The following is a 16,469-nucleotide window of genomic DNA, read 5'->3' on the forward strand; positions in this document are numbered from 1 at the left end:
TATGTATACACATATGTAATGTGAAGAAAAAAAATCTCTAAAGATTTAGATGTGATGAAATGTTTCCATCTCTCTCACATGGAAGCGCAGTTCGAATTGTACGCTTAACTTATATACATATAAATAATGGTAAATGTTCATTTTGGTGGACGCTCCTCCGATGACCTTGACTTCGATATATACATATATTGTTAAGATCATGATCCCGAGTAATCTTCAACAGATTTTAACTATCGCTCGTTGTCCGTTAAAAAGTTATTAAAAAATGTCTTATTTTTATCACAATATTTAGGACTATTCCACATTCTTCCCCTCTGTGTTACGTAATGACTTTTCTACGAGAAGTGAGATCCACCCCGCGTGAAATCATTACATAAGCAAAGATGTACAATAGTCGGATAATTCTGAATATTGTATGCGACAGAAAAAATAAGATGCTATTTCTTTTTTATTAATAATATTTTATTGAACAAACGAATATTGCTAAAACCTATAGTGTTTTTTCGTTATCCAGCTAGAAGCAACCACGAGACTATCTTCGTTATCTGATCTCTGAAGACGAAGATAATCTTAGCCGCGATTGCTTTTGGTTGCATAACGAAAAAACGTCCCTAATGTTAGAGGTCACTCAGGATCTTGGCAATGGAAGAACATTTACTAAAAAGTAAATATTTATCTAAATATTTACGATATTTCTATTCTCTTGTCATATATTAATAATATATTCTATATTATATATATTATATGTATACTATAAAAAATGTTATATCAATGAAACGTATATAGTAGAATTTATTTTAATCAAACAGAATTTCACACATACAGATTGGAACTGACTCGATATTTTATAATTTATAATTAAAACGTTTGAGACTTGGTTAGTACTTTTAATTAAATCTGTAAAATATTTAATTATGTTCATTAAACATTTTGTTTACTAAACAGTTATATTAATGTAACTAAATAAATAAATAATTATTATTAAAAGTTCTTTTTAGTGTATTTATTTAGAAAAGTATTAATAAAATTATTATACGAAATTTTTTTCATAGAATTTATGATCTACAATTATGTGGATATATTAACAAAACTAATGTTCTGATTACGAATCATGAAAAATTACCGGCAAGATCAAATATTGAAAAAATGCACGTTTCAGACATTTTTTCACATTTGACATTGAAAATAATTTTGTCATCAATTATCATGGTCAGATTCGTTGTCAGTACACCAAAATACGGTAGTATAACAATTGATAGCAAGGTAATTTTCTTCGCCTTTCAACCCCCTTCAGGAATAAAAATATATTCTCTGTTCCCAGCGTTTCCTCATCCCGAAGTTAACAAGGACATGAAGAACTGACTTTATTTTTTTCATTTTTTTTTATTTTTCCAGAACTTTTTATACTTTAAAAAAACTTTTATATTTCTTCTTTTTTACGCTTTTATGTTTTATTTTTCAAAAATAAAAGACCGAGGATGAGCATTTCCTTATTTAATGGTTAAGAATTGTCATATTTGCCTTTCCGTTTAAGTGAGTAAACCTCCGCCTCAATAGATCACATGAATTATTGGAAAGTAATTCGTCATAATATAATAATTTGACTGTCCAATAATTCAATGTGATCTGTTGAGACGAAGGTTTAGTCATTTAGTTAAACAACGAAGAGACAAATATGACAATTCTCAACCATTAAATAGAGAAATGCTCACCTCGGTCTACAATAGAAGTTACTCTCCAATTGCAGATTATAAATTCAATTAACGACATCGATTATCTATTATACTGTTGAAGGTAAAAAGAAACCGAAATTCAAGTTTGTGTTAACATTACATGTAAAATTGTTTGAAAATATAATTAGATGAATTTGCACTATAATTACCGCGCTGTATTAATGCTCTCATTGCCCATACATCAAATTAATATTCATTTTAAACTTTCTCTTACACTAGAATACATATATTAATGTGTAATGAAATACGCGTATATTGTTTTAGTAAAAATAAAATTGTTTCTTCAATATAAATATAACAGAACAATATCAAAATGTGTATATTAAACTTAACAAAATAAATTTCTATGACACTGTATTTACTATACAACATATACATCTGATAGACTTTTATCATTCATACATTTGTACATTATATCATAATAAATAGTACCAGACTTTTACATATACACTTTTTTATCAAATGGCAATGTGTTTTGTATAAGTTATTAAAGCAAAACTACATTCTATAATTATAAAAATTTTGAACTAACATTTTTCGTTAACTTGTCTATTTCTACGATATCAACAAATTTTTCCGAGCCCTTCTGCTGAACAGAAAGGATTATGCTTGCTCCACTCTCATGCCATTTTGCTTTTAACAACACACAGCATCCTTTACCTGTCAAAAATTTTATTTTCGTTAGAAAAAATTATAATATAATTATAGCGACTTTTGCTTAATATTTAAGCAAAAGAAAAAAAGTAAATACCAAGTTCCCCTCGTTCATGAGCTGCTGCTAACTGATTAACAACACGTCTTTCTACTTCGTATTTGATAGAACGAGCACCATAATGGACATCGTACCCGTCTGCTAATACTGATAAGACCTCTCTATCCCATTTTAATTCAATCATATGTCTTTCTTTTGCGCGTATAGCCCATGCTTTTAATTCTCTAGCGACTAATTCTATCAACTCTGCCCGAGAAAATGGTAAAAAATACACAATTTCATTTATTCTTCCCAAAAACTCATCTCTCCGGAAATGATCTTTTAGTATTGGACGTACCTGTAAAATGATTTAATCATTTTATTATATAATTTTCTATGTTTTGAAATATGTTATATTTTTTTTCGTTTTACATACCACTTGATCTTTAAAATGACGAGATATCTCGATACGTTCTGGCTCTTGATTTTCATCAGTAGTATTAACTAACCTATGGTTTAATAATCTTTCAGCTTCTGCTCTGAGTTGCATTGCATGTTCTGCAATTTCTTCGCTTCCTAAATTTGATGTCATTATAAAAATGGCATTTTTACATTCGATTGTTTTACCTTTACCATCAGTTAGTCTTCCCTTAAAAGTAAATATTATTACATTATTGAATCCTTGAAATAGACTGATAAATAATTTAAATATTAAAAATAACCAACCTCATCAAAAAGTTGTAGCAAAACAGTCAAAACATCAGGATGCGCTTTATCAACTTCATCAAATAATACAACAGCAGATGGACATTTTTTTAAAAGTTTTGTCAGTTGTCCACCATCATCATGGCCCACGTAACTAAACAATAAGTTTAACATTCATTACTGTTATATTAAACTATATGTTATAATAAACATTACTGTTATATTAAGCGGTAATATAATACTCAAACATAAAACATTAAAAATGATTAAGCTAACTAAAATAAAAATAATTATACCCTGGTGGGGCTCCAATTAATTTTGCGACTTCGTGTTTTCCTTGATATTCAGACATATCCAACCGAATGAAACTATCTGATTTGTTTCTGTGAATATAAGCAGCTAATTGCTTGGCTAATTCTGTTTTGCCAATGCCTGACGAACCCAAAAAAAGAAATACTAATGGATGTTCCTCATCTATCCAACCATTTTCTTTCCTTCTGATAGCTAATATATTAGATAATATTAATAATTTACAAACGTACTTTTTAATAAACTAATAAATATAAAATTTTCTGATAAAAAGTAATAAAATTATAGAATTCTTACTGGAAGCAACAATGGAAATTGAGCCCTCCTGTCCTACAATATGTTGTTTCAAACGTTGTTCTAATGGAAATCTGCGACGTTCCTCTGCTTCCTAAGCAGAAAATTTTCGTTTATTTATATATAATAAGATGTTCCTAAGTTCAACGGTAATACTATTGTAGTGTGAAATTTCGTGAAAAATTAAGTAATAATAGTACATATAAGTCAGTACTTTTTCTATAAAGTAGTTTTTTAAGTATACACGTTTAAAATTTGACTAATTATAAACATTGATTACAAAATTATCTTTGTGACAGTGTGCATACAGCGACAATAATTTGTTTAATATCTAATACCGTTGCACGCACATCACATAGACAGATAACTTTAACCAACGCTTATAATTAGTCTAACTTTAAACGTGTACACTCACTCTTAAAAAAGGCGGTACACTTAAAATTTATCAATGATTATAACTTAATAAATAATAAAGATAAAAATATATTTAAAGATGCAAAAATTGATTTTACATTATTTATCTTCTGCCTTTCAGACCATACAACTTTAGTCTAAATATATGTTGCTATGATATATACTTTCAGAAATGATAGAATAGCTGCGTTCAGCAGAAAAAGCAGCTTTGCAACTTGTAAAATTGTTGTAAAATTCTTTAATATGATTGGTCTTGCCCTTATTTCCTCATTAGATTTAAATGTATAATCATATTCAAGAATTTTACAACAGTTGCAAAGCTGCTTTCTCTGCTGAACGCAACTATTATAATACTTTAAATACTCTCTACCCTGTATATACAAAACTATAAACTCCAATAAAAATGCGAGTATAATGTTGTTGATACACACAGTAATAAAAGAAGTAAATTTCTTCAAATTACTACTTTAATCTATTGAAATAACAAATTTAAAATTGTATATACAATTTAAATATTGTTCATATATAATTTTGTTTTTACATAATTTTATACATGCAACTTTTGTGCATAAAGAAATAGACATACCTTTTCTTTTAATATTTCATCATATCTAATAGCATGTTTAATAAGCATCTCTTTGATTTCTCCTTCTTTGGCATATTCAACTGCTCTATGACCTGCTTCATTTTCTATAGTTGGATTTGCCCCTCCATCTAATAATGCTTTCACACAAGTTTCTGAATCAGATAACACAGCATAGTGTAATGCAGTAAAACCTTGGAAAGTAGCTCGATTATTTAATCGATCAGAAAATTCCTCTTCTCTCTTTGTAAGAACTAAAATATTAAAATTAATATTAATACTCCATTACTTAATCATTAATATCAAAAGATACAATGCTCTTAAATTTTAATATTTATAAGAGATTGTATTCTTGTGTTCATTAGCTCTTTTAACATTAGTAATATTTATAGACATAACATTTAAAACAAAAATAATAGATACCATCCAAAGAATGTAAACCTCTTTCCATAGCAGTTCTATAGACATTAACAAAGTTATCTCCTGCATTGACATCAGCACCATTGTCCAACAAAATTTTTATAATTTCTTCCCTTTGATTTATAGCAGCAGTTTGTAATGCTGTCCAACCCAATGGATGTCTGATATTTACATCGATGCCATCTGCTATAGACTAGAAAAATACAAACATATATATAATATTTTAAATTTTCTTTATATTATTACATTAAAAGATTAAAACTATATATATATAGTTTCGTAATACATAAAACATTTAATGTCAATATATGGAAATTACAAATGTAAATTATTTTTTCTTTACAGTATGACAATAAGACAAAATCTGAATACATTACGAGAAAATTCTTACTCTTTTTAATTCTGAAATATTACCATACTGAACAGCACGAAAGAATCTTTTTTCTGCAAAAAAATAAGAATTATCTATTTAATTGTACGTAACATAATTGTATGTAATATACATTTTGCTTCTCTATCTAATCACAGTACCTTTAAAATGTGAAGAGTCACAAAAAGCCACTACAAACCCAAGACTGCCCAAGAGCATTCCTAAGTGCTTATAGCGTCTCCTGCCACGTTTGTTGCCATATTCATTGTATTTTTCTTTCGTAGCTGTCAAAAGTGTTGCAGGGAAGTCTAAAGAAATTCTATTCAGTAATCTGTACAGCGTACAAATGGAAGGTGCTAGCAATGAGGAACGTTGGGCATAACCTCTTCGACAGCTCCAGCACACGACGTCGTTAAAACGATTGCCGGTTTTTAAATATATTTGACTCAAAAGTCTTTCCGACCTTCCGGTATCTTTTATCGCGTGGCGCAGTTTTAAAATACACAATCGTAACATATTGATCCGTCAATTTTTCACTGGATTTACAATCATGTGTCAAGTATGTCGCCGCTCGAAACAATCGAAATGTATTTGAAGACGCCGCTCAAGATTACATCATTACAGATGGAGTCTGGTATCGCCACGAGCGTTATGTACATACATATGTATATATATACCTATATACATGATATGTATAATATGTATTGTACTGAGAATCGATTTCCGTTTTCTACAAACGGTCGTTAGTTGTTACTATTTTACTGCAGATGATTGCGAAACAAAGTGACACGTTTTATACTTATTATTTATTTATCTTTGATCAACGCAACTGAGCCGATCAATAATTTTGTCTGTGGCGAGAAATTGTTGATTGTCTATTGAAATATATGCAATTAATATTCACAGAATGGAAATTTAAAAGCTGCATAATTTCAACAAATTCTCATTTATCTTATTGATGTTATTTAAATATATGTATGATGAAAATAATATATAATTGTTCGTTACTTTTGTCAATTGTCATATTCCAGGGACAATGTTCTTTTTTCGTCTAATCCCTCTTTTTCTCCTTTCTAGATATATATATCTATCAATATATTTATTAATTTCAATTCCAGTTTATTAGTACATTTACTATACTTTTTCTAATTCAAATAATTAAAGAAAAAATAAAGATATAATTTTTATAATACAAAAATTATAATATTGCAGAAATATTATTTTATAGGATATGAGAGGAGGGATATTTTATAAAATATTCCTAAAAGCGCTTTTGCACTACATAGTCACTATTAATTTAGTTTTAGAACGAATATGTAAAAAAGATTTGCAATATTTCTGAAATATAACATCAAGAAATATATAATGTAATCTTTTAAGAACTTTTATGGGGTGGAGGAGAGGGTAGACAAGTGGAGAGATTTGTTTTATATTATTATTTTTCATTAATTACTAATAAAAGTAAATCACAAAGTCACACATATTTAAAATATAATTTTATACTCTGAAAGAAATATTTTTATTCTACAATTTTCGAAGAAAATTTGAAAAGTTTAAAAGTAATTTTTAGAAATCTTTATAAATTTAAGGATTCGAGGAAATATATGAGAGAGATAATAATAATAATATTTTTGTGAATTATCGATTAAGATAAATATATTTTTCATAGTAAGTTCTCGATTGATAATTAAACTCGGTTTGATTTATGATATTTAATATTGATAATATTAAAATCATAGTTTTACACGCACGCACGCACACACGCGAGTGCTGCGTGCGTGTGTGTGTTACTTTTAACATTTGTACATGTTACGAAACTAATAATAAATTATAGTTTAGTTTTAAATTATGTTTCCTACTGTTCGGGCCGGTCGTTCCATCTTTAGATGAACTATGTGGAACTATGTGATAATTTACCTACTGAATAAACAAAAGAGTAATATAAGTAAAAAATAAAAGCAGAGAGAGAGAAAATAAATCTCTCTCTGGTAAAAACATAAAAGAGAGAAGAGAGTATAACAGCGAGTGAAAATGACAAAAGTTAGTAAATCCATTAAGTGTGACCAATTAAATTATGAATATTCTAGTAAATGTGCGAATTTTTATAATTTCTACTTCATTTCAAGATACACATCGATGACATCCTGAAGTTTGCCGAAAGATGAAACAACCTATAGCTTCACATAAATTTTAACATTCACACAACTTCCGTATAAGATTGGCCATTTTAATAGTAACTCGATCGTATTCCAATATATACAGATACACTGTCAGTACTGAAAAAGTACAGTATTTATACATAACGTAAACTATAGATTTTCAGCACTGTTAGTACATTGAAACTGATTGGAACATGGCCAGTATCTCATCAATGAGTGTTATTATTATAATTAATATTGTATAATTAGCACTAATTCTCCATATAATATTTTTTTCCATTAGAGATTATAGTATTTTATATATCTGCTTCTCTCTCTCATGGTAATTCTCTTTAAAAAATTACAGGATTAACGATGCATGGAGGGAAAAAAGAGATATAAGGTCAGAACGCGTGTGTGATGGTTTGATTTTCAAAGACATGATTATTTTTGACATACTGTGCGGTGTCAAATTTAATCAATTAGGCTATTCGCCTACAAATTAATCGTTAATTACAAAAGTGATCGTGTGGGACGGTCACTCTCGCTATTATTTGTTACCATTCGGTTACCTGCCATCCGGCCATTCGTTATATCCGGTGGCAGTTGGCACCCGCTGCGGCGCCGGTCGCTCTGTGAATGTAGCGGCGAACCGGCGCGTTTGACTTTTTCGAGAATTTTCGAAGAAATGTCGCATTCGCGATGGTATATTTCGAAGCCGTCCAATCTCGCCAGGCTTCCAGAATATTCCAGAGCCGCGAGAGCGGATGGCGCGCCAATCGGTGCACGCCACAGCGCTGCCATGATTGGCCAATTTTGAAGCGAGTTTAGCAGAAGGCAGTGGCCGTGCCGTGCCGTGACTCGTGCCGTATCGTATTATACCGCTCGTGACCGCCTGTGCGTTGGGAGAGAGAGCGTTTCCTTCGGAACATCGTGCGCGCGTAGTGGTAACGTGAATCATCCGTGAATCTCGCCGTGGGTACTGTGATTCTCGCGGAGGTGAGGAGACGCACGAGTACCGGAGCCGAGTTCTGACGTGAGTCGCCGAAACCGTCCCTCACGTATCTCGTGCAACAGAAGTGTCGATTCGGCTGAATCAGCCATGGCCGCGATGTCCGTGATCGGGATTGACTTTGGTAACGAGAGCTGTTATGTGGCTGTGGCCCGCGCCGGCGGTATCGAAACCATAGCGAACGACTACAGTCTTCGCAGTACTCCGTAAGTATTCTCGGGAGAACGATACCGGCCTTGTGTTGTCACGTCGTCGCACCGCACCGCACCGCGCCGACGATCCTGACACCCTCGTGTCTCCGCGCCAGTCCGAATTTAGTTTATTCTCCCCCTTTTCCTCGAATTTCTATCCCGAAGTATACGATTTGGAAATATACAGTTCGCCCCGCAACCCTCACCTTTTATCCGTCACCGTTGTGACTTCAAGAGCAGCGGCTGCTTTCCCGGTTTTTCACGCTTAGAAAACCTATAATTTGGGGATCTATCGAGTTTCGATTGTTTCTCATTGACGATCGAATGAAAGCCGAAAAAAAATTTCTTCACGTGCCGAGATACACGAAAATTTACTTCTTTTTTTTTTTTCTAAATTTCACGCGCGATAAATTACCGGCAAAATGTAATTATTTTAAGGGGAACCAGTAATATGGAACAAGATAATGAAAAAAAAACTTTCGCGGAGACCGAAGTTTTACGCGCGCGCGTGGATTATCGCATTCTCCAGAACATCGCGTTACCGTAATACCATTTACAGGCATAGCGTCACCCGTTCATGTTTCGGTGTATCCCAAAAAGTCTCGCTCCGCTTGCGTAGGAGCTTTCCTTGCTTTCCTTTTGGAGTTGTCACTCCGTTTATATTTATCCTCCATAAATCCTCTATAAATCCGGATGCGGCCGATGGAATTCTTAGCGATTAATCTAATCTTCTACAGATCGTGTATCCGCAAAAAATTAACTTCTTTAATTTGTAACGCAATGCGTTACGAATATCGCTTTTTATTTTCTTTATTTATATGTATGTGCATCATGAGTTGCGTTATACTTTTTATATTGATAAAATAAAAATATAAAAAAAATTTGTCTGTGTAATATTTGATCTTATACATGTAAAATATCAGAATTAAAATACAAATTTATTTGATTTTGATATATCATTAATATAATAGTTATGTATGATTGGTATATGATGTCAGTAACAGAAAAAAAAAATGATTCTATGATTTCTAGGTCATGTGTAGCATTTAGTGGAAAAAATCGAATACTCGGAGTAGCAGCTAAGAACCAAATGGTAACTAATCTGAAGAATACTATTCATGGTTTTAAAAGATTATTAGGTAGAAAATATAATGATCCACAAGTTCAAAGTGAGTTGCGATTTCTTCCATATAAAATAACCCCGCAAGCTGATGGAAGCATTAATATACATGTAAGTATTACATTAAACATGGAAAGGAATGGTTTTGTTAATTTCTATTATCTTAATGCTATTTGTAAGAACAACATAAATTGTAATTATAAAAACATAAAAATAAGATTCAAAAGAAAACAATAAAAATGATAAAGTTTTTATTTTTGTTTCTATAAATAAAGTGCACCTTCTATAAATAAAGTGACTGTGACAAGAAAAAAAAGAGTGTATTTCGTTTAACAAATTTTAATGGCGTAACTTCCTTTTCATGCAGTTCTATGACTAAGAATCGAAAGTAATTTAGGCACTTTGCCAGGATTCTCTCAAGAGACTCGTATCTTATTTATATCTTTTAAGGATGCTATGATTCATTATAATGTTGCTATATATTTCATGAATATAAATATACATATTATCAAAAATTATATAATGTTTTACAATTGCTAAAAATTATTTTTATGTACTTATATCTCTTTATTGATATTTTAGGTACAATATCTGGGAGAAGAGCATGTTTTTTCACCAGAGCAAATTACTGCTATGCTCTTTACAAAATTGAAAGATATTTCTGAAACAGCACTACAAACTGCTGTTAATGATTGTGTCATATCAGTTCCTTCATATTTTACTCAAGCTGAACGTCAAGCTCTACTTGACGCTGCTAAGATTGCAGGCCTTAATGTCCTAAGGTTGTTTAATGAGACCACTGCTACTGCTCTTTGTTATGGTATTTATAAGCAAGATTTGCCAGCGACAGAAGGGGCTCCTAGAAACATTGTTTTTGTGGATTGCGGTAATGCCAGCTTGCAAGTGAGCGTTTGTGCCTTTCATAAAGGCAAACTTAAGGTTAGTATTATAAAATTAACACGAACATTAAAACAAGGTTAAAATTGCCATATTTAAAAATGCGCTTGAGAGAGATTATATTATTTTTATTTCATTATGTTAAAGATGTTGGCAAGTACTGCCGATAATCAATTGGGTGGAAGAGATATCGACGTTATTTTGACAGAGCACTTCTGTAATGAATTCAAAACGCGATATAACATTGATGCACACACCAATCCGCGGGCGTACTTAAGACTATTAGCAGAAGCAGAGAAACTGAAGAAACAAATGTCGGCTAATTCAACCACCCTTCCCTTAAATATTGAATGTTTCATGGAAGAGAAGGATGTACGTGCTGAGATAAAGCGTAGTGACATGGAGACATTATGTGCTCATCTATTTGACCGTGTTGAGAAAACTCTTAAACAATGTTTGTCTGATTCGAGTAAGTTGGCAAATAATTTATTCTACAGACCTGATTACATTGCTCTCATTCTAATGTTCGTTTCATTGGTATAAATTCATTTGAGATGAATCAAAATCTCTAGATTAAATTCATTACAATTTTTAAAAGGTTTTAAGGACTTTTATTCTAAAACTTATATATGTTTTTTGGCTTGTAACCTTTATATTATATCTTATTTTTAATTTATTGAGTCATAATATTTATTTTATTTACACACACACACACACACACACACACACACACACACACACACACACATATATATATATATCAATGATGTCGATAAAATTAAATAATTTCAACGGAAAATGCTTCCGAATTTGATTATAATGTGCACCGAGTCTAAAGGGATTAACACTTGTAACGATTGAATTTGGATCTTAGATATTATTAAATAATTTCTACGTGAATTTTTTTATATATCATATATATAGTCATTTGAATTGTGCACCGAATTGATTTTTTGGACATAGAAACGAAACTGAACTACTATAGTGATATCATAAAATAAATTAACAAGCAATTTAATAATGTAATGCTCAGTTAGGTATCCTATTAGAAAGTGTTATAGGCCTTTTACAATAAGTCATAAATTTCAGAAGTAAGAAACTAAAAATTGATGACTGTGATTGGTCCATTTTTTATGACTTATAATTTATGACCTGCGGCTTATTGTAGAACGCTCATTAATGTGCTGAACTTTATGAGATATTTTGTGTAAAAAAAATGTGCCAAAGTATATCATAAATTATTGATTTTTTCATATTTCTGTCTTAATATATTTATGTGCAGAATAATTAGGGAAATATATTATGTAAAAAAAAATATATATAATTTTATTTTGAAAAATGATGCACTAACTTCTGGGTAACCTTGAGAAACTTTTTCTTTTTGAAAATTATTTTTCCTATCATTATTCATTCTCCCTTACACAAATTTGTCTAAAATATTTTTTTTTTATAAAAGGTACAAGAACAGAAATATTTGCGTGAAAATATTAAAATGATCCACCGTGTATATTCAGTACTCCATTTTGTACTATTAAGAATGTATAATTTGGCAGAATTGAAACTAGAGGAAATTCATGCGGTCGAGTTGGCGGGAGGATCGAGTCGCGTTCCTGCTATTAAACGTTTAGTAGAGGAAATCTTCGGTCGACCGATATCGACTACACTGAATCAAGACGAAGCAGTTGCTCGTGGTTGCGCATTACAGTGTGCTATGCTGAGCCCTGCCGTGCGTGTCCGTGAATTCTCTGTTACGGATATACAACCGTATCCTTTGAAATTAACGTGGGATGCTAATCAAGGTGAAGAAGGGTACGTATAATTACAATTCCCTGTTTATCACTAATAAAAATTAAATTAAAATAAATTAAATGTTTTTTTCTAATTTTATTTTTCAGCGAAATGGAAGTATTCGGGCATAATCATCCTGTGCCATTCTCAAAAATGTTGACGTTTTATCGTTTGAGTCCGTTTACGCTAACAGCTAGTTACAGTGTATCACCTCCATGTTATCCCCAAACATATATTGGTATGGATTTAGTTTTATTTATCTCGTTTAAAATTATTTTATTTCTTAAGAGGAAACCTTTAGACTGGAGGCATATGTACTTTGTTCACATTTATAAGCTTACATTTTATGCAGGAACCTTTACAATAAGGAATATAAAGGCTACGCCAGAAGGTGAATCGGCAAAAGTCAAAGTGAAGGTAAGAGTGAATTTGAATGGTATTTTAACCATTGCGTCGGCTTCTCTTATCGAGAAACGTGAGCCAACTCAGCAAGAGAAGGAAGAAGAAGAAGCTCAACAGCAGCAGCAACAACGACAGAACAATATGGATGTCGAATCACAAGCGACAGATAAAAAAGATAAACCTGATCAAGACGCACAGGCTAACGAACCACCAGCTCCAGAGGTTTGTAATTTCGTCGTATCGTAATAATATTCTAAAGCTTATGAAAAGGGATAGCGGTCTTAGAATAGAGTATCGTGATTCTGATTTGACAATAAATATGTTACGGTATATGGAGTATGTAAAGTTCGGAATCATTCTATGCTGGTGTGCGATCTTGTGCGTTGCCAGCATTCAGGTGCATGACTATGTGAGTTTATTGTGGTTTAGGTGAGCATGGATAAGACACGACGGAACTCAGATGCTGATGATGGTGGAAAAGGTGCTGGGGGTTCTGCCCCTTCCTACTCCTCCAGGATTCTCTCTTGGTTCGGCTCGGTACGGGGCATACTATCTCTTACTTGGACCCATACGCATACATCCATATTGAGACATATACGATAAATTCTCTAAGCTCTTAATCGTTGCTTTGTTGTGAGTTTTTACGAGCATTTTTTTGTATTTAGGGCCAATTAACCTAAGTATTCTTTCTATCATACTAGCTTTATCGCTTATTTCGAAACAGAAACTAGACTCTCTCACCGTAACAATGAATGCACAATTGCAATAATCGCCTTATATAATGCAAGCGATATATTTGTCATTAATTTAACAACATTAAACGTATCTCACACATTATATTTTTTAATCAATTGCTTCGATTAAAATTTAATTTGATTTACATTCCTCATTTTTTCTATAAAGTAATTTTGAGAGAAATCAAAATATCCTTGATACCTTCAATTTACATAATGCAATTATTTTATATCTTATTTAGAAATATTTAATTATGTATTATTTGTACATACCTTATCCTTTATTAGAATATGAGTAGATACAAATAGTTTTATGTATTGCATTTTGTAAGCTAAACCTGTATGAAATGCATGATGCGTTTGGTTTAAGCTCATGTTTTAGATCCTGTGTCGATTTCTTCTGCAAACTCTACTACTCTATTCGACGGCACTGTAAAAATCTAGAGAAAAATTGTGAGCTTGCTCTTTTATAAAATATGAAATAATATTACAGTATATAATAGCTAATGTCCTTTAACAAATTCATTTTTTGTAATGCATATGGGTCCAAGAACAGCTGTGTTACAGCTGTGCTGTCTGTCTTTACTCTGCTATTCTATACACTGGGTCGCAGAAGGAAAAGAGACAGTAATATCTAATAAAAGCATTATACTGAACAAATATTCGTAAAATATAAAGGCAGGCAACACTGATTAGTTTTCAATTCGTATAGAAAGAAAAAAAAAAAAATATTTAGTACATTATACATGTACAAATGTATAGATTAACTTACTTTATATAGTACATTTTTGTCATGTGAAACAATACTATACGGATTCTAAACTACACACGAAAGTGTATACCCCATTATCCTTGTCTCATCTTTATCATCACCTGAATTCCATTTTAGTTCTTTCTATATTATACAAATTTTATTTACTTGATTTCGCATTCTTACATTAGATACACACACACAAAGTTATAAAATTACATTAAAAACAAAAAAGCGTTTCAAGAAAGTATTGTAAAATAAGGTAAGTGTTCATGTAGATAAAATTTCTCAATTTATGTAATATCTATTTTCACATAGCGCCTATTTGTTAAATCTAAGAAATTGTGAAAAATATCAAGTAATAAACTTTCTTGTAAACGATTTTTTTATGAGTTCACGTAAAAAATACAGTGCCGAATAAAATATGTTGATAAATATTTAGCAGCTTTTTTCTGTTTTAGGGAGATGATAAAAACGATGATAAAAGTAAAAAGAAGATTCCCATTCGTACAATCGATTTACCTATTGAAGCTAATGTTTGCGGACTATCTCTACGAGATCTTGATACTGCAATAGAAAAAGAAGTATGTATCGTTCACTATATGTCTCGAGCATTACGTAACTTTTATGAATGTTGAATAATTTTGTCTACAATTATAGCGAAAAAAACTTGTCGGTGTAACATCGAATCATTATATAATTACACGCGTTTTGTTCATGAACAGGGCAAAATGATTGCTGAAGATAAACAGGAAAAAGAACGAGTTGACGCGCGTAATGCTTTGGAAGAATATGTTTATGATCTGCGTGCTAAATTGTCCGAAGAGGATCAATTAGCTACATTCATTACAGAAATGGACAAAGAAACATTATGCCGTACATTAGATGATACTGAAAATTGGCTTTATGAAGAAGGAGAAGATTGTCAACGACAAATTTATTCGGAGCGATTAACGCGTTTAAAGGTATTATTCGATGAAATATTAATCATCTAGCAATTTTTATGTTATGTCCGTCTGATCCGTATGTTTGCGAGCTTTTGCAGACACACGCTTATAGGAGACTCTTATCTGTAATAAACAACTCCGTTTAGAAAAAGCAATGTTTAGATTTATTATATTTCATTACAATAATCGCGAAAATCATAATAATATGTTGTATAAGTTTCCTACTTTTTTATTTTTCAATAATTCTTGCTTTATGAAAAAGAGTTTCTAAATGTATCGTTTTCATTTATTAGTCTCAGGGGGAACCAATAAAAGAAAGGAGATCAGAATTTGAGGGAAGATCTTATGCATTAGAAGAACTGGGAGTAACATTACAACTGGCTAAGAAAAGTCTGGATCAAATAAAAATGTCGAACGGAAAGGATGACAAGTATTCTCATTTAACGGAGGAAGAAGTGAAAACAGTTGAAAAAACTGTGCAAGAGAAATGGACATGGTTGGAAGAGAAACGTATTTTACTTGCGAGTACACTTCGCACGCAACAACCACCAGTTACTGTAGCGCAGATTCGGGGTGAGAAACAAGTAAGTATTAAAAAAAAATCAGCTATAATCATGAGCAATTTTCTTTGAATGTTAATTTTTTCATTATTTAGGCATTGGATAGTGTGGTACTACCTATTTTCAATAAGCCTAAACCTAAAGTAGAACCACCAAAGGAAGAAAAACCAAAAGATAAACCTGTTGATGAACAGAAAAATAATCAAAATCAAAATGCCCAAGGTAACAATCACAGTCAATCCAATCAACAGCAGCAACAAACAGAAGAAAAAATGGATGTTGAGTAACGGTCGCCACAACTTATGTGTTTTTATTAATGTTAAATCTACTATAATTGAAATAGGAAGTATTTTATTTGGATAAATCATGTCTACGTTTCGAAAACGCTTGACATGTTGTAGTCTTGCACA

The 16,469-nt window shown here is 31.5% G+C and overlaps 2 protein-coding genes across 3 annotated transcripts; one reads left to right on the forward strand and one right to left on the reverse strand.

The window, feature by feature from the left end:
• Positions 1-2,244: 2,244 nt before the first annotated feature.
• On the reverse strand, positions 2,245-6,321 carry LOC108775562 (caseinolytic peptidase B protein homolog). Its single transcript, XM_018541974.1, has 10 exons — positions 5,681-6,321; positions 5,541-5,593; positions 5,153-5,342; positions 4,733-4,983; positions 3,736-3,826; positions 3,426-3,633; positions 3,151-3,283; positions 2,861-3,073; positions 2,485-2,782; positions 2,245-2,393 (listed from the first exon to the last, which is right to left on the reverse strand). The coding sequence occupies exons 1-10, from the start codon at positions 6,033-6,035 to the stop codon at positions 2,245-2,247; spliced, it is 1,941 nt and encodes a 646-aa protein (XP_018397476.1). The 5' UTR covers positions 6,036-6,321.
• Positions 6,322-8,635: 2,314 nt separating this feature from the next.
• On the forward strand, positions 8,636-16,469 carry Hsc70Cb (heat shock protein 70Cb). 2 transcript variants are annotated; one of them, XM_018541968.1, is made up of 12 exons: positions 8,636-8,875; positions 9,893-10,091; positions 10,563-10,919; positions 11,025-11,346; positions 12,431-12,686; positions 12,773-12,903; positions 13,018-13,289; positions 13,497-13,604; positions 15,014-15,136; positions 15,278-15,517; positions 15,793-16,083; positions 16,155-16,469. In XM_018541968.1, exons 1-12 carry the CDS (start codon positions 8,760-8,762, stop codon positions 16,344-16,346), a joined length of 2,607 nt encoding a protein of 868 aa, XP_018397470.1. In that variant the 5' UTR covers positions 8,636-8,759; the 3' UTR covers positions 16,347-16,469. The 2 variants fall into 2 exon arrangements, with proteins under 2 accessions (XP_018397470.1, XP_018397471.1); XM_018541969.1 differs by lacking the exon at positions 13,497-13,604.

This window comes from Cyphomyrmex costatus, unplaced genomic scaffold (genome assembly GCF_001594065.2).
Source record: "Cyphomyrmex costatus isolate MS0001 unplaced genomic scaffold, Ccosl1.0 scaffold300, whole genome shotgun sequence".
NCBI classification, from domain to species: domain Eukaryota; kingdom Metazoa; phylum Arthropoda; class Insecta; order Hymenoptera; family Formicidae; genus Cyphomyrmex; species Cyphomyrmex costatus.